At 39.4% G+C, this 26,481-nt stretch overlaps 3 protein-coding genes across 3 annotated transcripts in view; 2 read left to right on the top strand and 1 right to left on the bottom strand.

Moving 5' to 3' along the window:
* Positions 1-223: 223 nt before the first annotated feature.
* On the top strand, positions 224-9,040 carry LOC134811640 (TBC domain-containing protein kinase-like protein). The gene is made up of 14 exons (XM_063818657.1): positions 224-1,276; positions 1,532-1,686; positions 2,357-2,502; positions 2,885-3,082; positions 3,201-3,279; positions 4,096-4,175; positions 4,323-4,429; positions 4,874-5,042; positions 5,874-6,011; positions 6,142-6,241; positions 6,751-6,941; positions 7,105-7,324; positions 7,487-7,576; positions 7,705-9,040. Exons 1-14 carry the CDS (start codon positions 1,083-1,085, stop codon positions 8,424-8,426), a joined length of 2,589 nt encoding a protein of 862 aa, XP_063674727.1. The 5' UTR covers positions 224-1,082; the 3' UTR covers positions 8,427-9,040.
* LOC134811646 (protein OSCP1-like) lies at positions 8,994-26,052 on the bottom strand. Its single transcript, XM_063818664.1, has 7 exons — positions 25,637-26,052; positions 25,202-25,327; positions 24,582-24,779; positions 24,316-24,417; positions 23,955-24,170; positions 19,238-19,462; positions 8,994-9,390 (listed from the first exon to the last, which is right to left on the bottom strand). Exons 1-7 carry the CDS (start codon positions 25,811-25,813, stop codon positions 9,301-9,303), a joined length of 1,134 nt encoding a protein of 377 aa, XP_063674734.1. The 5' UTR covers positions 25,814-26,052; the 3' UTR covers positions 8,994-9,300.
* Positions 15,787-26,481, top strand: part of LOC134811644 (synaptic vesicle glycoprotein 2A-like) — a 61,408-nt gene continuing 50,713 nt past the window's right edge. The window contains exon 1 of the mRNA XM_063818662.1: positions 15,787-15,877. Coding sequence (XP_063674732.1) covers positions 15,789-15,877 — 89 coding nt within the window. The 5' untranslated portion in view covers positions 15,787-15,788. The remainder of the gene's footprint in view (positions 15,878-26,481) is intronic.

Raw genomic sequence — 26,481 nt, 5'->3', positions numbered from 1 at the left:
ACAAACTCAAAACAGTAACTTATTACAGTTCAATGCTATGGGTAATTCAGGATTTGGGAACATGCAGAACAATCAACAAGGACAGAATACTTTCGATCCTTTCGGTTGATTGATTAGAGAAGATTTTTATTTTCGAGCTTGACAAGTTTATTGTTCAATGATGATCATGTGTAGTTTAAATTTATTAGATTTTGATTTAGAAAAGATTTAGAATCAAGTAAAGGCCCAGTATAGTAGAGATATTGTGTACAGTAAAAAGTGAATTTTCTCTGTTTCGCAGAGATTAAGATCAAATTTCCGATTGTATGATCTCCCGTTTTTATGTCAAAATGCATGACGCTGCCTGGTGATGAATATTCCATAATAATAAGTAGATCTTGATATTATGATATTATGCTGATTTTGTTACATTTGTAGCCATACTTAGCAATACCTCACTTTCCATACCACAATATACTTATAAATATACTTGATTTCACATTAGAATCTCAGAACATTAAGTAAAAGCAAAACTTGATAGGGCACATTTTAACTTTTATGTTCACTTCAAAATAATCGGAGGTTCCATTTGACGACGATGATGAAAACATGACACCATCATGACGTTATATTGGTTGCGTAACATTGTTATGTTGTAATAAAGGAAATTTAATATTTCATGTTATCATCATTCATCATAGGTCTTCAACGTCATTAATTTAGATATTGTAGTGAAATGCAGGTCATTCATTTGCAACGTGTAATATGATAACATATTATGATAACAAATCTATAATTGATGTATAATGATGTTTTTAAATCACTTATGTTCATTGTTCTTGAGTTATAAGTTCGTATTCATTGATATTGAAATCAGGACGATAAGACCAATCAATCGCTAAAAACATAAATCATGTTCAAATATTGAAATTTAAGAGATAAATTAATGCAAACAAATCAGGATCTTTCAAATTTCCTACCATGACTCACTTGTGGAATGTGGAGGTCACATCTCTGAATTTACTACAAATAATACCTTTACACACTACACAGGACACTTACCCTCCCTGATGTCAGTATAATTCTCTACACGGCGGGGACGCATGGCTCCTTACAACAATGACCTCGTGAAGGGATGTTTTGGTGTGGTTCCCCTCCACGTAGCCCAACATCCTCACAACTGCATCAGTAATAATGGCCTCCCCATTACTCATAACTCTGTCAGACTCATTGGCAGATACGCTGATTTGACTTCTTTGTCTCATCCGAACATTTGTAGATATCTGGATATTGTGAGGTAGAGAATTAAATCAATGGAATTAGAATTGCTTTTGTTGGTTGCTGTATACATTTTATCTAGCAGTGATGAACACAGCTACGCTGACACACTGTGTATTTCTTAATCTTACATATTCTGTGTTATTTGTCATGACAGTGAGCTATCGTCATTAGATTACGTGATCATTAATCCAATTAGCGGTATTTTCTGATCGCATATATAATAAGATGTATACATTTGAATATTACACTGATGATAACTTTAAAATAACAGGGGTAAAGGAGAATTGGTAGCAGTAGTGCAGGAGTACCATGAACTATCTCTACGTCAGCTAATCTCCAGTACACAGGATACTCAGACCCTAGATACCAAACAAGTTGTCTACGATATCACTTGTGGACTCCGGTATCTTCACTCCAAGAGGATAGGTCAGTACTTGATTAATGCTAGATAATATTAAATGTATAATATTATGTTATTTTAATTATTTAATATCTTAAGTAGGATGTAGACTGTACTGTCTAGTGTTCTGTGTTTGTTTACCTAAAATTAGGGATATAGCACCTGATGTTTGGTGCTTTATTCTTAGCACATAATGACATATATAATGTGTGTTTGTGTTTGCGTGGATAGTCGATACATTTCCGGGGTTGTACCAATTTATACAGCTTTAATTTTTAGCCCTGTTTTTACAGGAGATAACAAGGCTAACAGGCTAACATAATAGGCATTTATAATACGAATAATAGCTTACAGATCATATGATCAGATTACTTCTCACTCAGCTATTTTGGGGCTATTTAGCTACTGATCTAACACACTTCTAATAACACTACTAATTTACTATAGAAACACTACTAATATACTTCTGCTGAGTACTGATCACGACTAATACACAAATTTACACACTTTTCCATTCTTTTCAGAATGTCATTACACGTTTTGTAAATAACATCTAGTGATGTGTTTGATGTTTTAGAGTCTGGAGATAAAAACATAATTTGGTTGAATGGACACGGTAGTATATTTGAGTACTTAAAAAATAGATAATTGGATTTTCACCGTATTTGAATTTTGTTTGACGAGGTCATATTTCAGTGAACAGATCAGTAACCCTTCAAAACGTGCTGTTTGAAAAGTCAAGTGGTGCAGCTAAGCTAAGTAACTTTGGTTTCTCTTACCTAACAAACGGAGGCAAAGCTGTAGAATTCTTTGTGGGGGACCGAGCATTGTCTGCCCCGGAGGTAAGCGCCGTCATTTGCTTCATAATTCTATAGAAATATAGAGTTGTTGTTACTGATACTGTAACTTTATTGTAGTCCAAACCTCTCGAGCAGAGCAGTGAGCGTTCCACAGAAAATATTTTGGCGACCATGTGACTGTTGTGGCCAATGAAAAGCAGACAATCACTAACTTGAAAGTGCATGATTTTTTAGAATTCTTTAAATAGAGATGAGGAAACAAAAAAGAGGAACACGATATTGCAACATCCTCTGACGTTAATATAGCGTATAATACCTTAATATGAAATATCAGGTCATATCTTTAAACCACACCCCCATCCTGACCCCCTGTAATATTTACACAACTCATTAACTCTGTTCTTACCGTTATCTTATCTTACAGGTGTTAGTTAGTAAGTTAACCTCAACTAAGTCCGACATTTGGTCTCTAGCTGTCCTTCTTCTCTGTATCTTCAACAAAGGTCACCTAGTTGGGGACTCCTCTAACTTTGCTGCTGTGATCAAGATCTTGTTCGGTGGGGAGACCCTTGAAGAAAAGTGTGGATTACTGGGTATTGAGCTGCAGTCTGAGTTTTTGGAGGTGTGTATGATGTAGAAAATAAATAATTGAAATCTTAACGCGCTTCTTTGGATTTTATGTAATTTAATCATAATATTGAATTCGAATATTTTTTGTTTTAAGCGATGTTAATTCCTAGTTTTTAGAGAAGAGTTTGGTTATAAAACCTACTGCCAGAGCAACCGCCCAGCAACTCCTACAACTGCAAGTCTTTGCAGGTCAGTTCTGTTGTAATCTCCAAGATCAGCATTTTCTGCATAATATGATTGCTGTGACATATTGACATTACCGGAAAGAATGGTGTGTGTACCTTCGTTAATCGAGACTCATTGTAGAAAAGTCATTACCAAAGTACCACTATTCATCTCATAGTGTAAGCCTGTCAAGGACGCTCGAGTGTGTGCTTGCAGCCATTATGGGGGGGGGGGGGGGGCGGGGGGGGGGGGATGCCATTAACTCTCACAACTAATACAGCAACAACAAATGTGCCCATTTCTTTATTCAGTTTGTAATGTTAATTTGAAATTATGACTCAATATGTAAAGCCGGCTCCTTGTTGCCACACTGTTCTAGTAAACATTAGTTACACTCGAGCTTCTTTGTGGGTATGGTCCGTATGGAGTGAAATAAAGTCCGCTATTTAATCAAACACATAGTAACGGTAGCGACTATTGTTGTTGCTATAACTACGGTCGAGTACAGCCATACTAACGGTTATGTCTGTATATATCATACTCACGTCATATCATTGTAAGGGGGATTATATAGACTATTATATAGACTATATAATAGGGTATATATAAGCTATATTTAGTCTCTCATCCTACACTACAAACTAAGAGATCTTGTTAGACGTCTGCCTAACAGGTGTGATACAACACTGTAACACTGATATTGTAGCAGTATTATGGGGAGTGATGAGGTGTGATATGAGGTGTGATACAACACTGTACTAACACTGTAACACTGATATTGTAGCAGTATTATTATTAACCAGATGTTTAGCTATTCTTACTATTTACGATTCATCACAGAGTGCAAGCCCCGCAAGCACGAGATGGAGTTGTACCCTTTTGCTGTTTCCAAAGCTCATCTCATCAGCTGTGAAGACGTAGTGAGTAGCTTCTCGGATTTAGGATTGAAAATCTGTTTTTTGTATCCAGTTAAAATACAATTATTTAAATATTGTCCAAAAATCAAACGAAGTATTTACATTGAGGTTTTAGTTATTTAATTATAATTAGTTAAGCTAATCACCCAGGTTGATGAGTCTGAGTTAGAAGACCCATTATCGCGAGCATGTTCTCTAGTTGAACTGTACGAATTATGGAGAATGGCAGGGGGAGATGTGCTAGCTGAACTAGAGAAGTAAGTGATGGTCACGTGACTATTATCACGTGACTATTATCACGTGACTATCACGTGACAATCACGTGACCATCACGTGAAATGTTTATATGTAATGTCAGCTCTACATATGTTGATCATAATGTTGTCACTCAGCTACACTGTGTGTCACACACAGTGTGTGTTTTACATCAGCTTGTCAAGCGTCATAGGTAATAGCGGGGAGGTAAGTTTATTTAAACACGTGACTGAGATTCTGGGAGCTGATTGGTTGGTGTTTTAAATTGATTGGTTCAAATCAAACATACGCGACCACCCCTCTATTACCCATGTTTATTGTTTAATGTTTATGTGTAATTACATATGTTATTAACTTCATAATGCTGTTATAATCAGTGTTCCAGGCTAATAATGTATAATTATAAGTATTAGCGTCTAGTAATATCTAATAACCTGCCTGACCAGGTTTGGTTTAGTAAGAGGTTCCATCCCTATCTGTGATCTGCCTCTAGTTTCACTTCCTTCCGGAGAGATATACAAGGAACACCGTGATAATATCCTGGGAGAAAGACAAACCTTGTATCCCATATCTCCTTCTCTTATCGTAAAGAGATTGGCTCATGTGGAACCAGAGGTTTGTTGAGATTTTACTGAATTTTAAACAATTTAATTAAATCTTATGGAAATATGTGTCGGCGTGTGCAGTGTGCAGTGTAAACTTAGTGAGTCTGGCTAATAATCTACTGGTAATTTTATTGTACAATGTAAGAGTTAGCCGGTACATAAAATCGCAAAACAAACAATAATGTTTAAAATATGTTACACATTACCCCAAGTGTGTAGATATGTTATTTGTATAAGTTGGAAGGTACCCCTCTTGAATTAGTAGACCCCTCTGAGTGTATGTGTAACGTAGTAACATGAGATGTGTATGACTTAAGACGGACCTTCACTAACAAGGAACCAGATGACGCTCATACACGAACTGCAAGATAGAGAAGCATTATTTTCCGAGTAATAGAGCTTTTTAGCGCGCTTTTAATGACCCGTACAACATGATGTCCATATAAGGGCATTTTATAAAGTTGCTAAATGCAGATTTTCTGGCACCTCTCTAGGTAAGGTTTCCAAGTTTAGACCTCAACTAAAATACATATACTCTCTACGTATTGTATCTATAAGGCCCTTCACAGCCTTGAACTTCTTCTTCCTCGACACGGCTTCCCTGTTGACATTCAACCCAATTCACGCTTATTCAATGTGTACATGTCCGTTATATGCTGCCATTATATTATATGCTGCATAATGTTTTCATATTATTCACACTTTATAGTTTATTAAATAGTAGTATTGGTGCTATTTGAGAGTTCTTCCTGGTAATGCTGCTAAAATTACTTAACCGTTATTGTACTAACTATTGAAACTTTATAATGTTTGATATTATATAAAGTTGTGAACGTTGCAGGTGTTTTATCCGCTGACTTTGACCAAGTGTAAGCTGTCTAAAGGAATGCAAGACATGTCACAATTGCCAACTGTAATCAAGGAAAGGAACATTGAATATCAATTACACAGGATCAAACTATTCACAGCTCTCCTCCATGTAAGTGAGTGATGTGTATTATTCTCCTTGTGTAGATGTCAAAACTATGCAGATTATATTTATGATTTCGTTTCAAATTACCGGTTTTTCAACCAAGTACCTACTCATAACAAATGTTATAATTTCCCAGGGGTACCCGGCAACAGTTGACGCGATTAGAAAGGAGGCGATGTTAGATGTGCCACCTTTACTTCGGAGATACGTTTGGTCAGCTTTACTAGAAATCAAAGGTATGATCATTTGCCACGCGTAGCCTAAAGGGTCCGTAATGAAACTTCGTTAAAGTTCAATATCAGTCTATCAGTTTGGGACAAGCGGGAAAGAAAAGCTTTGGTACTAGCAAATTTTGTAGCAAATAGTGTATAAAATTTCATTGCGAGCGTTTACTGCAATCACGCGCGGACGGGACGCGCGCTCCTTGCTGCATGTTTTATAAATATAGTGCTTCGGTATATACGTACTGTGCATGTATACTCCTTCCATGATATGCAGGATTATAGCCTGCATACTGGTAACAATTATGTTTGTCACTTGTATATTTTGGACTTCGTGTTGTACGATTATGTCACTTTAGTTACCAGACTTCTTGGTTGAGTTGCTAGGGGTTATACAAAGCCGCAAACATAGCATTCATAGTGTAATAATTTGGCCAATAAATAATTTGATCTCGAGCACCTCTCGGCAGCACAACGCTCAAGAGGATGTTATGAGGCACATCTTAGATTCTAATTTTCACCAGGAGATATCGAAGATTATTACAACAAGATAGATAAGACCCAGTCGCTGGGAGCAATAGACAGACAGATAGATGTAGACATACCAAGATGTCACCAATATAATCATTTCCTTTCCTCTCCAACCGGACACTGGAAATTGAGGAGAGTTCTTAAAGCTTGGGTCATTGACCATCCTGACCTGACATATTGGCAGGTGAGTTATTTTCTGAGTTCGATTCTCAATTTTTCGTGAAATCGCACCCGTAGATGCCAAATAATTATTTTTCACTTCAAAAAATGAAGTAAATTTTGAACATTGAACAGCAAGGTAACTCTTGAAAGATCTAAATTGTGCGTGACCAAAGTGCCTATCCCAGGGATTAGATAGTCTTGCAGCTCCGTTCCTTGTTCTACACTCGGGAAACGAGGCACTGGCCTACGCTTCTCTCAAGACTTTCGTGAGAAAGTATGTCAACAATTTCTTCCTGAAAGATAATTCCCACGTGATGACGGAGTACTTGTGGGTGTTCTGTCAGTTAGTCATGTTTCACGATCCTGAACTGGCTCTCCACATTCAAAACATGGGCTTTATTCCTGGTTAGTGATCCTGCATATTATTTTTATCCAACTATTTGTATCCTTATTTATTTTACATTCTCGATCTTTGGAACAAAATGAACAGTTATCGAATGATTCGTATATGAACTGTGTTACATACGATAAAAGCCAAAATTCCCAAACATAACGTCTGTTCCGCAGAGCTGTACGCGATACCTTGGTTCCTGACTATGTTTACACACGTGTTCCCTCTTCAGAAGATATTCTATTTATGGGACACCATGCTACTTGGTAAATATCTTTTTTAAATGAATATCTTAAAATTTCTTGGAATTTATCACTAATATCGCTCTTTCATCCTCGTTATGTAAACATCAAAACTCCTTATATCACTTTATAATGAACGTGTTTCCCTTCAGGTAATTCCTCGTTCCCGATGTTCCTAGGAGCAGCTGTTCTAATCCAAGTCAGAGAGACGCTCCTCTCCTACGAGTTTAACGAGTGTATCTTACTTTTCTCCGACATGCCCGACGTAGATATCGACAAGATCATCAAGGATGCAATGAGGATGTACCAGATCACGCCCATGACACTTACTTATCGCAAACATAGCTACCACCACCAAGAGAACGAACTGTTGCCTCCTAAGCCATCTGAAGGTGGTGCTAAATACTCTTACAACTTCTCTAAAACATTCCTAGCCGAGCATGTTGCTTCTTTCCCTGACACTCCAGAGCTAAAGGAGGATATCTGTGGCCGAATATTTATCCAGGATCTAGCCAAGTTGCTGAGGTACCAGGAAAGTGTGGAGAGAAGAGGTGGCACTGCCAGTTCCACTATTGTAGTAGTGGATATCAGAAGTCAGGATGTCTTTGTGGTTGGTCATCTCCCCGACAGTCTTAACGTGCCCATCTCACAAGATCTGGTAACTTCTGACGGTCAACCAACTTCACCGGAGGTTCACACTTTGTTGAGACATCGCAGGAAACGGGACTCCCTGACGGTGGTAGTCGGCCCAAATGAGGGGGCTAGTAGGAAGTTTTGTAAGATGTTGATGGGACTACATTTTCTGCACGTGGCGCGGGTACACGGAGGAACCAGTGCTTTGTCTCAGGCTGGTATGTTGTGTGCTGCAACGTAATCAGTTTTTAAATATTTTTTTCTTATTATTGTTTACTATTTTACCATTTGGCATGTTTAATGTAAGAGTAATTTATTGATCTTTTCACTGTTCATTGTTAAATTGCTGTTTGTGAAGTCTGGATGTTATATTATTATGACAGTTTATAAAAAACTTGTTTCAATAGTACGTTTATATGTAGTTAAACGTAGTTGATGAGTGATAGCAGTATTCAACAACATTGTTAGTTAATTATTCCTAATCACGCATTATGTATGAAAATATTGAGACTGTAGTGACCAGCGATGAGCTCTTATTGACGGTAAAATTTCTGGAGAACGCATTGAACTATGAGATATACGCAACACAGCTCAAGTAATACGTATTATTAGAAAAATGTACCACAACAGATTGCTCAAACTCGGAGTCCGAGACAATTTGTTATTGTAATTGCCATCTGTATGATGATTATTATACTTGTACGTAAAAATATTGGCAACAATTCGTTTGGACCAAAGAAATTTCCAATTTGATAACACATAACAGTGAAAAAATCGATTACCCAGCATAACATGAAATTGAAATATTGACCATTCATGTTCATCGAAAAAGAAAAATAATTTAATCAACCCTTCATAACATCTTTTCTTTGTAGCGTATGAAAAAACGCCGAAATCGTTCCAATCGTTGGCATATTATTATAATGATGACTTTCTTCCAAATTTTGCAGTTCACTCCAGTTAAAGTGTAACTCTGTAAACAAAATTGTCGCAGTCTAGTAAACAAAATTGGATCTAGAATTTTCAGAGACTGACTCTTCACGATCTTCACATAAATGAAATCGTAACTCAAACTGAAGTTCACTCTTAAGTTCCCTAAAGTTAACACCGTATTTCTAGTCAGAATCAAGAGTGTCCATTAGAGAGAGCAAGTCTTCTCCTTTACTGACATTGTCTTCGTTATTCACGCTCATTTCACCGAAATCCTGGAAAGATGACTGACGAGTGTATGTAATAGGCCAAAGTGTAAACCGTGATTAATTGAGATGAATTTAGGGTAATATGGTGTAATATCTAGGTAGTGTAGTGATTATAATAAGGCGGTCGTGGTGTCCAGTATGTGACGGTAGTATTTCGGGCATATATTAGTATACGACAGTTATTGCAGTTTAAGTGCAGAGAGGTCAGTTTAACATATGTTTGGGTCAGTACGAGGTTGAATTATGGAGTGTTTACAGAATACTAGTGGTACTATGTTGTGGCTATCGACAGGACAGTTTGCAATTCCCGGGAAATGGTAGATTGTTTAGACTATCAGGGACGAGAGGAAAATACGATTAGCCTTTTGAGATCAGGAGTGCCAGTTTACCCGATCGAGAGGGGGGTCATTTTGATACCGGGCAGGTTCTGTAGCTAGAACCTGTTAAGGTTAGGTCGTTTAGTTAGGTAGATGGCTATAGTGGTAAGTATAATATTGGCGGCCGTAGAATAGTGGAGCATTACGTAGTTACTATTATCAGGCTTGGTTGTGGCCGGGGTCAACAATGGTTGGTCCGACACCAGGGGATGTCTTGACAACACTGGGCTCTGGCAGAGCGAGAGTCAGCAATGGTTGACTCAGATAGGTAAAGCTAGACTAAGAGTAAGAGCCCGGGAGAAATAGTCAGCGCTGGTTGACTTAGATAGATAAAGCTAGACTAAGAATAAGAGCCCGGGAGGAATAGTCAGCACTGGTTGACTTAGATAGATAAAGCTAGACTAAGAATAAGAGCCCGGGAGGAATAGTCAGCACTGGTTGACTTAGATAGATAAAGCTAGACTAAGAGTAAGAGCCCGGGAGAAATAGTCAGCACTGGTTGACTTAGACAGATAAAGCTAGACTAAGAATAAGAGCCCGGGAGGAATAGTCAGCAATGGTTGACTTAGATAGGTAAAGCTAGACTAGGATAGTAGTAGAATAGTGGAGCATTACGTAGTTACTATTATCAGGCTTGGTTGTGGCCGGGGTCAACAATGGTTGGTCCGACACCAGGGGATGTCTTGACAACACTGGGCTCTGGCAGAGCGAGAGTCAGCAATGGTTGACTCAGACAGATAAGGCTAGACTAAGAGTAAGAGCCCGGGAGGAATAGACAGCAATGGTTGACTCAGATAGGTAAAGCTAGATTAAGGGTAGGATTAACGGCAGGAAGTGTGTTGCGTAATATTTGAGGCAGTATGAATCGGAGTAATTAGGAATTTGTTGCATAGTATTTGAGGCAATATGAGTCTAAGTGACTAAGCGTTGGTTGAGCAAATATTCGATTATTCATTGTTCAGTTAAGTACCTTGGGCACCTTTATTATACCCCTTGTTTGCATTCTCACCCTATTCGATAGAGGGTCATGGTTGATACCGGACTAGTGTGAGGGACCAGGACCAGTTATGGTTGGGGCCTGGTGAGCACGGATGGAACGTGTCGTTAGAGGTTTAGAATCGGCAGTGGTTGTTTCAGGGCACCTAGATTAGGCACGGTCAAGGCGAGTTGACCGTGCTATCCGTGTTTTATGTTGCAGCACTAGATCGCTGGGCGTTTATGGGCGATACGAGTCTGGTTAATTAGGATTTGAAGTAGAGGTTGTCGAATTATTCATTGTGTTGTTTCATAGTTTAATTTTGTTTACCTTTTATTATCACGCTCGTTTCCATTGTCCAAACCCTTAATTAAATGCAAATAAACTTCGAACCGAGAAGCAAGTGTCGACTGCTTACAAATGGCGCGAACGGTAGGATCCTATTTTATAATAGGATAGTTTGTTTTGTATTTTAATTAAGGTAATGGAGACTATTTAGTGTGTGAGAGTGAGTCGACAGAGGTCAGGAGTATTTGTAAATATGTACGTAAACGTAATATTATACAGTGTGGTCAGTTGCCGTTGCTAGACTAGTGCAGTGCAAGAGCAGTAAATTAATGCTCGGTGAAGTGTAGAGTTTAAATGTTATTTTTGGGGTTTCTTTCATCATGGAGGGGAAAGGGGGTTAGATACCGGAGAGGCACAGGTTTTGAGGGGTTATTTTGAGGAGTATATGTCCGTCCGTTGAGGGATTGGTTCGAGAGAGTGTTTTGATGAGTTGATTCAGAGATAACCGGGTCTTATTTTAAGTTTTAAGACGGCAGACTTGACATACTTTCAGCCACCAGAGCCTCAGTGGGAGTGGCTGCCTGCTGAACCGTTCTGTAGTGTGTCAGACTTGTTTTCTTTTAGTAGCGCTACGTATTGTGATATCATGAAAGAGATAGAGGAAGAGATAGAGGAAGAGATAGAGGAAGAGATAGAGAAAGAGATAGAGGAAGAGATAGAGGAAGAGATATTATATAAATAAGACCCGGGTGATGCTAGCATTGGAGGTTGAAGAGAGGTTATTCGGAGAGTGGTGACGTCACTTGTAGGGAATTAGAGCGGTGTATTGATTTGAAAACTTGGAACGTTTTGAAGGGGTTTTGAAATTTGAGGGGTGCCGGGGCATGGTATTTTCTATGATGAAAGAAATTAGGACTACTTTTCTGTGAAGAGAGTGTTGAATTGACTGTCCGAATATTTGAATATGAGGAACTGACGGAAATTAAGTCATGGAGTGACGGTGTGAGACACTGATTTATCAATTAGAGTAAAAACCGAGCAAAAGAGAGCTGATAAGCGAGAGCTTTAATTATTACATTTGACCTGTACACTGGTTATTTTAATTATTACATGTTAATTAGTACATTGTTGAAGAGAGAGACAGTGTTTGTATTTTAATTAGTACATTATTGAAGAGAGAGACAGTGTTTGTATTTTAATTAGTACACTGTTGAAGAGAGAGACAGTGTTTGTATTTTATTTTAATACTTTCAACACTACTATATAACAAATAATTTGAGTCAGGGAAGCGGCACTGAGAGAGGAACTGTTGAAGAGAGAGACAGTGTTTGTATTTTAATTAGTACATTATTGAAGAGAGAGACAGTGTTTGTATTTTAATTAGTACACTGTTGAAGAGAGAGACAGTGTTTGTATTTTATTTTAATACTTTCAACACTACTATATAACAAATAATTTGAGTCAGGGAAGCGGCACTGAGAGAGGAACTGTTGAAGAGAGAGACAGTGTTTGTATTTTAATTAGTACATTATTGAAGAGAGAGACAGTGTTTGTATTTTAATTAGTACACTGTTGAAGAGAGAGACAGTGTTTGTATTTTATTTTAATACTTTCAACACTACTATATAACAAATAATTTGAGTCAGGGAAGCGGCACTGAGAGAGGAACTGTTGAAGAGAGAGACAGTGTTTGTATTTTAATTAGTACATTATTGAAGAGAGAGACAGTGTTTGTATTTTAATTAGTACACTGTTGAAGAGAGAGACAGTGTTTGTATTTTATTTTAATACTTTCAACACTACTATATAACAAATAATTTGAGTCAGGGAAGCAACACTGAGAGAGGAACTGGTGAAACGAGAGAGACAGTGTTTGTATTGTATTTTAATACTTTCAACACTACTATATAACAAATAATTTGAGTCAGGGAAGCGGCACTGAGAGAGGAATTGGCAGAGATAAAGATAGCTAATGAGGTAATGATGAGAGCGCGGCAGGAGGCTGAGCTAGCAAACGAAGAGTTAAGGACTCAATATGATGAATTGAGGCAGCAGGGAGCACAGCTAAGAAGAGATGGATTCAGAGAGGGTAAGCTAGAAGCTAGGCAGGAGAAGGAGACCGAAAAGAGGAGAATCAGAGAAGCGAACAGAGCAGCGGGTAAGAAATACCCATTAATGAAACCTCGGATGTTTGTGCTGGGGAAACACAGCTTTAGAACCTTCCTGAGCGGGTTTAAAATATTTGCCAATGCTGCGGACATCTTGGATGAAGACTTGGCGGCACTGAGAGAGGAATTGGCAGAGATAAAGATAGCTAATGAGGTAATGATGAGAGCGCGGCAGGAGGCTGAGCTAGCAAACGAGAGAGGAATTGGCAGAGATAAAGATAGCTAATGAGGTAATGATGAGAGCGCGGCAGGAGGCTGAGCTAGCAAACGAAGAGTTAAGGACTCAATATGATGAATTGAGGCAGCAGGGAGCACAGCTAAGAAGAGATGGATTCAGAGAGGGTAAGTTAGAAGCTATGCAGGAGAATGAGACCGAAAAGAGGAGAATCAGAGAAGCAAACAGAGCAGCGTGTAAGAAATACCCATTAATGAAACCTCGGATGTTTGTGCTAGGGAAACACAGCTTTAGAACCTTCCTGAGCGGGTTTAAAATATTTTCCAATGCTGCGGACATCTTGGATGAAGACTTGGTGGACATGATCATGACGTACTTGGACCCCAAGGCACAGAGGAGAGTGGAGACCCTACGATTAACCCGGGACGAGAAGAGAAATGCAGAGGCGAGTTTGGAGAGGATGACAGAGGTGCTATGTGATGTGCATTCAAAGGCGGAGTGCAGGAAGAGACTTTTTGAGATGCGTCAGAAAGAGGAAGAGACAATTTCGGATTTTGCAGCTAGAGTCACTGACATGACGGATGCGGCATATGCACCGGAGAATGAGGAGATCAAGAAGACCATCAGGCTAGATGTATTTACAGCTGGGGTATTAAAGGATGAAATCGGGATCGAGTTAATCAAGTCAGAATTGGAAGATTTTGAGGCCGCGCTAAAGAGGGCAGTTAAGTTGGATGGGATCCTGGCGAGTCGTAACCCTAAACCAACGAAGAATGAGGAGGAACTTTTGTTCCAAATCGGGGAGGATATAGAGATGGATGAGGGAGTGATAAACCGAGTGATGGAAGAGAACTGGCCGAGAAGAGACATCGGTGCTGGTTACACCTGTGGACAGCATGGACATTTCGCAAAGGAATGTAGAAAGCCCCCTACTTGTTATGGATGCGGGAGACAGGGTCATATTGCAATGGATGGTACGCAAGGACACGGTGGCCGAGGAGGTTTTCAAAGAGAGCGAGGGAACTTCAGAAGAGGAGGAGTACAGCAAAGAAGACCAATGGGAGACAGGTGCTTCAAATGCAATAAGAGTGGACATAGAGCGGATCAATGTGTGACTTGCTTCAAGTGTGGTGTTGCTGGGCATGTAAGTACCCAGTGTAACCATGGACGGGGTAATCAGGAGGCAGGGCAGGAACGAGTGAGAGAAGGACTGCAGTCATTGAGGGGACAAGGGAACTTTAATGCCAGCCCTTATAATAACAGTTCTTTAAACTAATACACGCTCCTGAAGGTAGTGGACCCTCTCCAAGGAGGAAGACCATAGCGAGAGTCCTTCCTGAATCCTGGGGAAAGATGATGGGAAGAGAGGAGTCCCATTTAGAAGCGGTACCTGATAAACAAGAGCGAGCTGAGGAGGAGAAGAGGGGTTCTAATGTAGTAAAGCAGAAAGAGGAGAGCCAGAAAGAGGAAAAGAGGTGTACCAGCTGGCATGGGGGTTAGCGAGAGTCCTTCCTGAAATAGAAGAGTCCCTTTTAGAAGCGTTACCTGGTAAACAAAGAGGAGGAGAAGAGGGGTTCTAATGTAGTAAAGCAGAAAGAGGAGAGCCAGAAAGAGGAAAAGAGGTGTACCAGCTGGCATGGGGGTTAGCGAGAGTCCTTCCTGAAATAGAAGAGTCCCTTTTAGAAGCGTTACCTGGTAAACAAAAAACAAGCCGAGGCAGATAATAGGGATTCTGATGTAGTGGAGCAGAAGGAGGAGAGCCAGAAAGAGGAGTACGACCAGACAGAGGGGGGCCAGAGTGTAGAGTGGGCATTGGTCAATGTCAGTGCTGGATATCTGTATTTGCCCGTGACAATCGCAAATAGGGAGGTTTTTGCACTGGTGGATAGTGGATCTATGCATAGCATCATATCTAAGAGTTTGATGGATAAGTTACAGGGTGTTCTGACAGTAAAAGAGACCGTGGTGAAGTTAAAGGCCCCCGGGGGTACGCCTATATACGTGCAAGGAGAGGTGCACGATAAGGTCGGCGTAGGAGGTAGAAAAATGGGGGTAACATTGGTTGTAGCCCATATTCTAGAGGACATAATTGGAAGCGATATTTTTACGGAGAACGGGGCCACATTAGATTTTCAGAATCCAGTTTAAACCATGAGCTGGTCAGTCCCAGCTTCTAGGGCCTTCATTTTGCAATGAGTTTTATGCAGCAGATGTGGCGATCACTAGGTTGAGATACTATCTATACGGCAAAAAGTTTACGTTATATACAGATGGTCAGGGAATCACCTTCAGTAAGACGTGAGCTGATAATGGAGACATAGAGTGATCGGAGACGAGAGCTAATAAATGGGGTCACAGAGCGATCGGAGACAAGTGATGATAAAGGGAGACACAGTACGATCGGAGACAAGTACTGATAAATGGAGACACAGAGGGGTCAGAGACGAAGGCTGATAAATGGAGACCAGTCTTACTTTCAACACTACTATATAACCAATAATTTGAGGAGGTTCTCTCAAGATGATTTTTAATTCGAAGATTTCAAGAGCCTAAACTGTGTATGATTCGCCTCTCCAAACAGATCAAAAGAGACACAGAGTAGTCGGAGACGAAGGCTGATAAATAGAGACACAATATGGTCGGAGACGAGAGCTGATAAATGGAGACACAGTACAATCGGAGACAAGTACTGATAAATGAAGACACAGAGTTGGTGGAGACGAGAGCTGATAAATGGAGACACAGAGTGGTTGGAGACGAGAGCTGATAAACGGAGACACAGAGAGCTGATAAATAGAGACACAGAGTGGTCGGAGGCAAGAGCTATTAAATGGAGACACAGAGTGATCGAAGACGAGAGCTGATAAATGGAGACACAGAGAGTTGATAAATGGAGACACAAAGTGGTCGGAGACGAGAGCTGATAAATGGAGACACAGAAAGCTGATAAATGGAGACACAGACGAGACGGAGGCGTGAGCTGATAAATGGAGACATAGACGGGTCGGAGACAAGAGCTGATAAATGGAGACACAGTCCACAGAGTGGTCGGGGACGAGTTACGGGAGAATGCGGATAGGCTGGAAGGAGATACAGAGTCAGGATGAGTCACAAAATTTATATAACAGTAGTTATATCGAAATAACAGTGCAATATCGTTGATCACAAAAATCAGATAAATCAGAAATTACTTGGAACTGAAAGAACTGTCGATATTGAAATGAAAAGTAAAACAAAGTTTAATAAATAACTATCGGAGAGTATTACCCAACAGGGACGGTGAGGAGAAGATGATTAACATACCTGGAGTACAAGAGAGACAGTGAAACTAAACCCACGAACTGAGACGCTATACATCATCTTGTATTCTGAACAGAGATAGAGAGAGAGATCCAGAGGAAGATAGTCTGGGCAAGGAGTGGAGATATAGAACGAGAGCCAGAAAAAGATATGTCGAACGACGAACGGAGACTCGAGACCGGATCCAGATGAGGATGTTCGGAACGGAGAACGAGACGGAGATAATAAGAGACGAAAGACAAGATAGACAAATGAAGTAAGCTGTTAAGTTTGATGAAACTTTATTAAATTATTATAGTGGGGCTTTAAATGCTCTCCATGGTATTTCGGAAGGTTGAGGAAGAGCAGAAAAAAGGTTTTAGAAAGTGTGTTTTATTATACCAGAATAGTAAAGTTTTAAGAAAGATCAAATTTTCATGATCGGGCAAGATTTTTACGAGATTTTCCATTCAGTTAGTGTCCCAGCAGTATGATAGGGTTCTAAGAAAGAACATATTTTGTAAAGTTGTAAGCTGTGATCGGGCAAGAGATATGGTCTATAGTAAGAGATTTTCCATTAAATTATTGTACCAGTATGGTAAGGTTCTAAGAAAGAACATATTTTGTAAAGTTGTGTAAGCCGTGACCGGGCAAGAGATATGGTCTATAGTAAGAGATTTTCCATTAAATTATTGTACCAGTATAGTAGGGTTCTAAGAAAGAACATATTTTGTAAAGTTGTGTAAACCGTGATTAATTGAGATGAATTTAGGGTAATATGGTGTAATATCTAGGTAGTGTAGTGATTATAATAAGGCGGTCGTGGTGTCCAGTATGTGACGGTAGTATTTCGGGCATATATTAGTATACGACAGTTATTGCAGTTTAAGTGCAGAGAGGTCAGTTTAACATATGTTTGGGTCAGTACGAGGTTGAATTATGGAGTGTTTACAGAATACTAGTGGTACTATGTTGTGGCTATCGACAGGACAGTTTGCAATTCCCGGGAAATGGTAGATTGTTTAGACTATCAGGGGCGAGAGGAAAATACGATTAGCCTTTTGAGATCGGGAGTGCCAGTTTACCCGATCGAGAGGGGGGTCATTTTGATACCGGGCAGGTTCTGTAGCTAGAACCTGTTAAGGTTAGGTCGTTTAGTTAGGTAGATGGTTATAGTGGTAAGTATAATATTGGCGGCCGTAGAATAGTGGAGCATTACGTAGTTACTATTATCAGGCTTGGTTGTGGCCGGGGTCAACAATGGTTGGTCCGACACCAGGGGATGTCTTGACAACACTGGGCTCTGGCAGAGCGAGAGTCAGCAATGGTTGACTAAGATAGGTAAAGCTAGACTAAGAGTAGGAGCCCGGGAGAAATAGTCAGCGCTGGTTGACTTAGATAGATAAAGCTAGACTAAGAATAAGAGCCCGGGAGGAATAGTCAGCACTGGTTGACTCAGATAGGTAAAGCTAGACTAAGATTAGGAGCCCGGGAGGAATAGTCAGCGCTGGTTGACTTAGATAGATAAAGCTAGACTAAGAGTAAGAGCCCGGAAGGAATAGTCAGCACTGGTTGACTCAGATAGGTAAAGCTAGACTAAGAGTAAGAGCCCGGGAGAAATAGTCAGCAATGGTTGACTCAGATAGGTAAAGCTAAAATAAGAATAAGAGCCCGGGAGGAATAGTCAGCACTGGTTGACTCAGACAGATAAGGCTAGACTAAGAGTAAGAGCCCGGGAGGAATAGTCAGCAATGGTTGACTCAGATAGGTAAAGCTAGATTAAGGGTAGGATTAACGGCAGGTAGTGTTGCGTAATATTTGAGGCAGTATGAATCGGAGCAATTAGGAATTTGTTGCATAGGATTTGAGGCAATATGAGTCTAAGTGACTAAGCGTTGGTTGAGCAAATATTCGATTATTCATTGTTCTGTTAAGTACCTTGGGCACCTTTATTATACCCCTTGTTTGCATTCTCACCCTATTCGATAGAGGGTCATGGTTGATACCGGACTAGTGTAAGGGACCAGGACCAGTTATGGTTGGGGCCTGGTGAGCACGGATGGAACGTGTCGTTAGAGGTTTAGAATCGACAGTGGTTGTTTCAGGGCACCTAGATTAGGCACGGTCAAGGCGAGTTGACCGTGCTATCCGTGTTTTATGTTGCAGCACTAGATCGCTGGGCGTTTATGGGCGATACGAGTCTGGTTAATTAGGATTTGAAGTAGAGGTTGTCGAATTATTCATTGTGTTGTTTCATAGTTTAATTTTGTTACCCTTTATTATCACGCTCGTTTCCATTGTCCAAACCCTTAATTAAATGCAAATAAACTTCGAACCGAGAAGCAAGTGTCGACTGCTTCCTATCAAATCTGGAGTCTGGGCCCATTACATACACTGAGATTATTAATCGTGGAGTGGCCACCTGTTTTTGTCTTTTTTTCCTCTCGCTATCCCTCTTTTCCCCAATCATACAAAAACTAAGAAGACATAAAGAGACAAAAACTCAGGTGTGAGGTCACCTCACAGTCACACCTGAGGTGTCCCCCCCCCCCCCCCCCACAGCGATATTCCAATAGATGTTTTTACTTACGTTGGCGATGTTGAGCAGCGTGCTCCTATCCCCCCTCTTCACATCAATCCTAATACCCCCACTTTCAGACTTAGTAAGGGGCGCTGAGGAGGCGTCTTTAGCCGGCTCCATGTCCAAATAATGGTCGTTAAACAGGTCTATCTTTAATGTTCCACTAGCGGGGGGCGAGGTGGTTCCGAGTAGATTAGCAAGCAGGGAGAGTTCCCCTTTACCTTCCACTCCTTCCTGAGGGAAAATGGTAATTAAAGGAACAGTTCGCCTTTACACTTACAGGCTTCCACCTCATCCATAGGGAAGATGTAAATGCCTTTTACTTATCACAGTAAACAGTTTTTACCCCCTTGCAGAGAAAATGGGAGTCAAAGGGATAGGTCTTCTGTTGTGATGCTTATTAATATTATGACTGATGAATTACTAGCTAAACGGTCGGGTGAATATGCGCTTGAACCGTTTCTGTGTCATGTGGTGATATGATTTGGTCCCGGGAGGACACAATAATCCGCATTGATCCGACCAGTTGCAGTGATATGACAATAATCGACAAGTGTTCCAATTGTAATATTATGTACTATTTATATTAATACACTCTACACTGCTACATGTAAAGTGTAGACATGTATTGACGATACAGTAAGACTGTATGAGGTTAAAGGTAGTAGTACTACTATAGTAGGCTAAAGAAGGAACCGGATGATATTGCGAATCTAAACTGAAATATAGAGCAGGAACCTATAATAAGCGAACAATGAGGAAGTGCTAACACAGTTCTTGAGGAATGTTGGCGCTGAGTAGAGATTCGTGGTATGATAGTCCGGTCGCTGGGTTGTAAAGTATAATTCTTCCATCTGCCATCTGTCTCACATTTTCCGCAAATAATTTATTTCCAAAAATAGTTTATCGAGTTTTTAAGGCGGTGAAATATTTTAAAGTTTCTTAAATTTTGGCGGATTAAGTTTAGCTATTCTACAATGATATAAATTTAGGAATTTATCAAGCTCCCAAAAGCTGTACTTGAAATAAACTTTGGGGTTAGTCCACCTTCTTCAGGAGTAATGGTTTACTTTTGTTTAATTACTTTTACATGAATATCAGGCGAACGAAATGAACAAGGATACGGCTCAGACTCATGCACCTATAGATGAACATGCAGTGTATCTGTATTTTAAAGGAATCTTCTTTGAACTAGCTCCAGTAACCATTCCTTTGTAAGTCCTGGTGCTAAACACGGTTCTCTTTGTAGACTACTACAAAGATAGGTCTAAGTTGGTACCTACCTATTTCATGGGGATAGCTCTGGCGGATATTCTCAAAGCTCAAGGAGAGATAGTTCTGGCAGTTACCAGAATTCTGGCTTACACTGGTGTGTGCGATGTGGAGGTACTGTTCAGGAGCTTGTTTTACTACATGGCCACTGCACTTCCAGGTATCAACTGTTCCAAAGTTTTTAATCTAGCTCTGACTTTAACTTTTACAGTAAACGTTGTCAATCCCTTCCGAAGAATGAACAGTAATTGGATCAAGAAGACGGTGTTTGTCATTTGTATGGTTGTCACCTGTCTTCACTTTCTCGACACAATCATTGCTATCGTAGGCATATGGTGGCTCTTTAGTCAGGGTGTAACTTTTACTATGCGCGAAACTACTTTTTTGGATATAATCCTGCACTCCTACTTGGATTTGAAATTTTGGCAGCTGTTTTGTACATCGTGGTCCCCCACTCATTGTATTGGTCTGTATGCTGATACAGATCAAGTATCTAAGACGAACACTGCAAGAAAGTGAGGTCAGCCCACTTCTCCCAAACACTGCTCGTAACGTGACCATCACTGTTCTCATGGTCTCTCTTCTCTTCTTCATCTGCAGCACGGCTTACTTCATCTTGATAGTATGCCTGATTATGAACCGTAATTCTGTGTTTTATAACAAACAGGATCATCCGGACGAGTATTACGTTTATACTGGGATGTTGCAGGGATTCTTGGAGTTTACCCTCCCTCTTATTTACGCTGCCATCTACCCGGTTATACTGGTTTGGAGAAAGCCAGCTTTGAGGGAGAGATACCAAAGAATACTGCCTTGCTGTTTCCTTGATGCCAACCCAACTCCAAATCACGTCATCGATGAATAGTGACTTCATAAACTCCAAGACTGATCGAAAGAAACATTTGGGATTTCTGTGTTTCTTTGAGTTTGAGTGTGATGACTGTTGTTTTTACATAATGGTTGTTGTTTTGTGATTTTTAGATGTTTTGAGCTAAAGTATAATTTAAAAACTTCAGCTTTAAGACATGTCAGTCGAGCGTCAAGGTTGTAATTAATAAAAAAAGTTAACATTTTCCATCGCAATTACTTATTACTTATTATAGTAGTAGTAGTAGTAAATCTTTCAAAGTACGAAATATCTCTTTAAAAGAGCATCCTAGGCACCTTATAGATATCAAAACGCATAAAAAAGAAAACAAAAACATCAACCATCTTCTAACTTCTTCCACTCCTCCCTATCTAAAGCTAAAAATCTAAGGTCTTCGAAATCAGTCAAATTCTTAAGTCTAATATCAAGATTTCTACTAGTCAAGTCTTTTCTAATAACATCTAATAAGTTTAAACATGGTCTACCCCGTCTCCCTTCCATAAAAATATCAGAATTTATAGCAAATAACATAGAGGTGTATGCTGGTGAGTCTTCCTGTCCTCTTAAGATATGTCCTAACATTCTCCATCGAAACTTAGAGACTCTCACAGACAAGGGAGTGACATAACAACGAGCATAGAGTGCCTCATTAGAAATAACCCCAGTAGGCCATCTGATGTTGAGGATTCTTCGGAGGTGTTTGCGATGAGCAATATCAAGTTCATTCAACGAAGCTAGTGGTGCAGCCCAGGAGTTGCAGTTGTAGAGTAGAATAGAGACTACTTGTGCCTCGTAGATTTTGATCTTCCTTTGGACTGAAATCTTGCTCTTCATCCAAACTTTCTGAAATTTACTAAAGGCAACATTACCAAGGAATATTCGATTCTTGATATCCTTAACAGTGCACATCAACGATCCTAAAGTTTTGTTAGAGCGCCACTCTTCATCACCCCTATACACTTTTCCAACAATCACCTTGCGTTTAACAGTGGGTTTAGGATCTGCTAAATAAAAATGGACAAATTCAGTCTTGGAAGAATTGATATGAAGGTCCCACTGCTGGAATATATCTTTAGCGATAGGAAGCATTTCTTTGAGTGGAGCAAGTTCAGTGTTATTAAAGTCAATATCATCAGAGTATCCTGTTTCGAGTGGCATGAATTCTTCTGAGATAGGAGGATTAGGGATTGGATGATTCACTGGGTAAGGTGTTGATGATACTTGGGAGAGTACAGATCTGAGGTGAATAAGTGCAGCGGCTTCAACAACAGTAAATAGATTACCTGATAGTGCATCTCCTTGAAATGCTCCAGTTGTGCTTTGGAACTCAATTGATACAGTATTATTGACTTTTACTTTCAACACTGTGTTTGATAGTAGGAGCCGTACCATCCTAATTTCATCACTAGTACAGCCAGCATCTTCAAGAACATTGAGTACTGTTTCTCTGCTGATGGTGTCAAAGGCACTTGACATGTCTATACTCATTCTGTGGTAGCTCCAATGCTTTCTAAGTACCACTGAGGTTAGCATACGTTGAGGCCAAATTATATCGCCACAACTTCTACCTCTCTTGTAAGCACTTTGTGTAGGACCGGTGTACTGATCTAGCTTGCCTTGGATACGTTTTAGGGTAATCATTGACAGTAATTTTCTGGAGCAGTTTGAGAGGGTGAGAGGTCTGATGTTTGCTGCTGGACCAAGTGGTTTCTTAGGCTTTTGGAGTGGAGTAATGTTGCCTTTTCCAATAGATGTTATGGTGGTGTTTGTTTCAAATGCGGTATTTATACAGTCTGCATATTTCTGAAATACACTTCTGTTTGCATACTTAATCAATTCACTTGGGATATCATCAGGCCCAGTGGCTCTACCATTCTTCAAAGCTTTAGCAGCTATCTCAACTTCAATAGCAGTAATAGGGTCAGCGAGAGGACTAGGTTGATCAAAGAAAGTGTCAATAGGCTCAACTGTATGTTTTGCAGTGAACTTCTCTTCAAAGTGGTTCTTTAGTGTAGCAGCTTATTACTTATTAATTTTATTACTCATTACTTATTACTTATTACTATTATATTACTTATTACTTTGAATTTCTGTAGTTATATAGTGTAATTATATAGTGCAGACCGAACTTTCACAGTGTTGTGTTGCTCAATATTCTCATCCCTATATTATGAGTCCGATAATGTGATTAGTGATTTAATTGTTTTTGTTATTGAGAACTTATCTTATTGAGTCGATAAGGCAATGAATATTACGGCATTTAATTGGCGGACTTGACTCCACAGTCCACCACGGACTGATCTGCTTGAATCTGTACAGACTTTAAGCGGGTCCAACGAGAGTTTACACAAGTCTTGGAGAAATTCGATAGTTTCTAAGTCTATGTCTATACGGAAAATGGCAAATAAATGACAGCTGTATTTTGGTGGGGAATATCTAGTTAATCGCCAATCATCATACTGCAGCTATAGTCAGGAGTTCAAGCTCACAATCCCTCACTTGTACATTGTACGGTATAAGTTATCACGACAGCAAGCCTTTACAATCAACATATTATAGACAGTGTAAGTTGTTACAATTACAAACCTTACTATCAACAGGGGGTACTATCTCAGCTTTGTCATTCTGCTGTTTATTATTAGAACTGGAAGTGCTGGTTGAGTAGATATTGAGTCCCAGTTTAGTTGCCCTGATTCCTGCTACCTCTAACGAGGGTATCTTGTTGAAAGACTGGTACGTTCCCAAACATTTGAAGTTAACTGTACTCGCGGGGTCCCTGTGTATTCTAATTGCTCCTGGTACCTGAAAGATAGAGATGAGTTACTTGGTGGGGCTTGTATGATGCATACCGGATCGGTAGCCAAGTAATGAATGTCATCCAATAATTTAGGGATACATTATAAATAAAGGACGGAACTCTGGAGGAAATATATAAGATTTTGTGTACCTCGATACCCAGTGGTACGGTCCCAACAAGAGGCAGCACAAATCGTCCTTTATCGTTCTGTAGGCCATCTTTAAGAAATATAGACACTCTCACATGTTGATCCTGTACAATAAGTTATAAAATTAAAAAAACATGGCACTTAAAACATTCGTGATAAACAGCAGCCCAGATTATAGTTATACTTAACTGGTAATTGGTAATATTATGTATCATAAATGGAGGAGATTCTTTCCGTGAACCACCAGAAAAGAAACATTACAACACACCTGGAAATAAGATAGAAGAGTTGCTCTGAGGAGTTGGAACTGTCCGGGTGTGAGTTGTGAGTACTGAGCAACAAACTGTTTGAACAGGGCCACCGTTCTGGCGTTCAGTTCTGGGTCGTTTGCGGAGTACTTTATCAGGGCGTCCAAGTGGTTAAATGTCGCAAACAATATCTCTTGTGGTCTTTGGCACAATGATACCTGTATATTCAAATTTTGTTATCCAAATTATATAAATTAATATTTAATCTGCAATATATAGTATAATAGAACATTATTATTGCGTAAAAGTATGATATTCTTTTGCGCGGCGCGCAGTAGCATTATACTGGTTGTGAGCGCTGAAAACTTTTATCACAAATTCGACATCGCGCGCTCCTAAAAATGTCAGTAGAAAATTGCCAATTTTAAGTGATACTGCGTCTGAATTGTTACCATATGCTGGCTAAACGTTCTGATGTACCATATGCTTTGAGCTGCTTGAAAAGGGACATTCATAGGATCATCTCTCAGGAATTATTACTTATATTATTTTGTTTGGCAACAATCGTGGTCACACTCTGGAGTCCAACCTGGAGCAGAAATAAAGTATTCTGAAAGCACTAGGTTATTTAAACAAGTACCTGGTATTTGACAGCCATGGTCATGAGGTCGAATAGCTTGTCCATACTGTTGGCGTTAAGCCGCATTATTGAGGAGTGTGCTAATCTGTCGAATACTGCTCGCATTGCTCTTCGGCTGTATATCACCTGATATTGAATTATTACTTTTTAAGTTATTGAGTTATTAAGTTATTGAGTTATTAAGTTATTAAGTTATCGATTTTTTAAGTTATCGATTTTTTTAGTTTTTGAGTCGGATTCAGAAGTAAGTAAATGATGACTGCAGTGGAACGACAGTGTTCGGGCTTCGGACCCAAACCCTAGACAACTTCAGAAGTATTGATTACTAAACTGGTGAACCAAGCTGATAAGTGATAACTGATAACCTTGCAGTACTGTTAGTTAACAACAGTTAAATGTGTAACATATTACTCATTATTTTAGCAAGTATATTACCTGATGTTTAAAGAGTTCCTCAACAAAAGAACTAGCGATCATGGTCCTTATAATGTCGTTGATTACTTTCGAGCATTTCTCACTGGAAATCTTCTGAGCTTGTAATCTCTGGTCTAGAATGTACAACATCTCTCCCCCCAAGTTGAAAAACAGCACTGGCATTGTTTTTAGTGACATGACGGACTTTTAGCTGAGAAATATACTTGATTGTCATTATTATGTATCGTTTCATATGCTTCATTATGATATCACAAACAAGCCACAAGACAGTCCGACAATCCATGTTTAAAACACCGTAAATCCAAATTTAGCTCAAAAGCAGAAGTTTTAAAGTAAGACACGTTAGCAAGGATGGATTTAAAAAGTCTAAACGAAAAAACAGCATGAAGAACTCGATTGATGTAACCGTATAACAAATTACAAAACCCTGGTTAATTAAGATGCTATAATTAGAATCAACAGTCATTGCCATATAATACACAATTTAAAAGTCTCATTACCCTCAACTGATTATGGTACGACTAGTAACTACTCTCGTCTAGTACGACTAACAGCACTGTACACAACGTTATTAATATGTACTACTGAGAAGAATCAAGCTGTTCGTCTTATTAGAGTATATTAGAGGGGGTAAAACGGTTATGGGTTTAATTAATTTACATACTGACGGAAAAATATGTTTTATTTATCAGAGTTGGAATTTTAGCATAATCGATTAATTTGCCTAAAAACTAACAAAAAAAACTAAAATTATCTTTCTAGGATTTGATTGGTTTATTTCAAATTAACTTCACAACTAAACTAAAAATGAAAATGTCCTAACAGTTCCTGATAGTAATAATATA

This window comes from Bolinopsis microptera, chromosome 2 (assembly GCF_026151205.1).
Source record: "Bolinopsis microptera isolate Bmic1 chromosome 2, MBARI_Bmic_1.0, whole genome shotgun sequence".
Lineage (NCBI taxonomy): Eukaryota > Metazoa > Ctenophora > Tentaculata > Lobata > Bolinopsidae > Bolinopsis > Bolinopsis microptera.
This window is presented reverse-complemented; position numbering and strand designations above follow the sequence as displayed.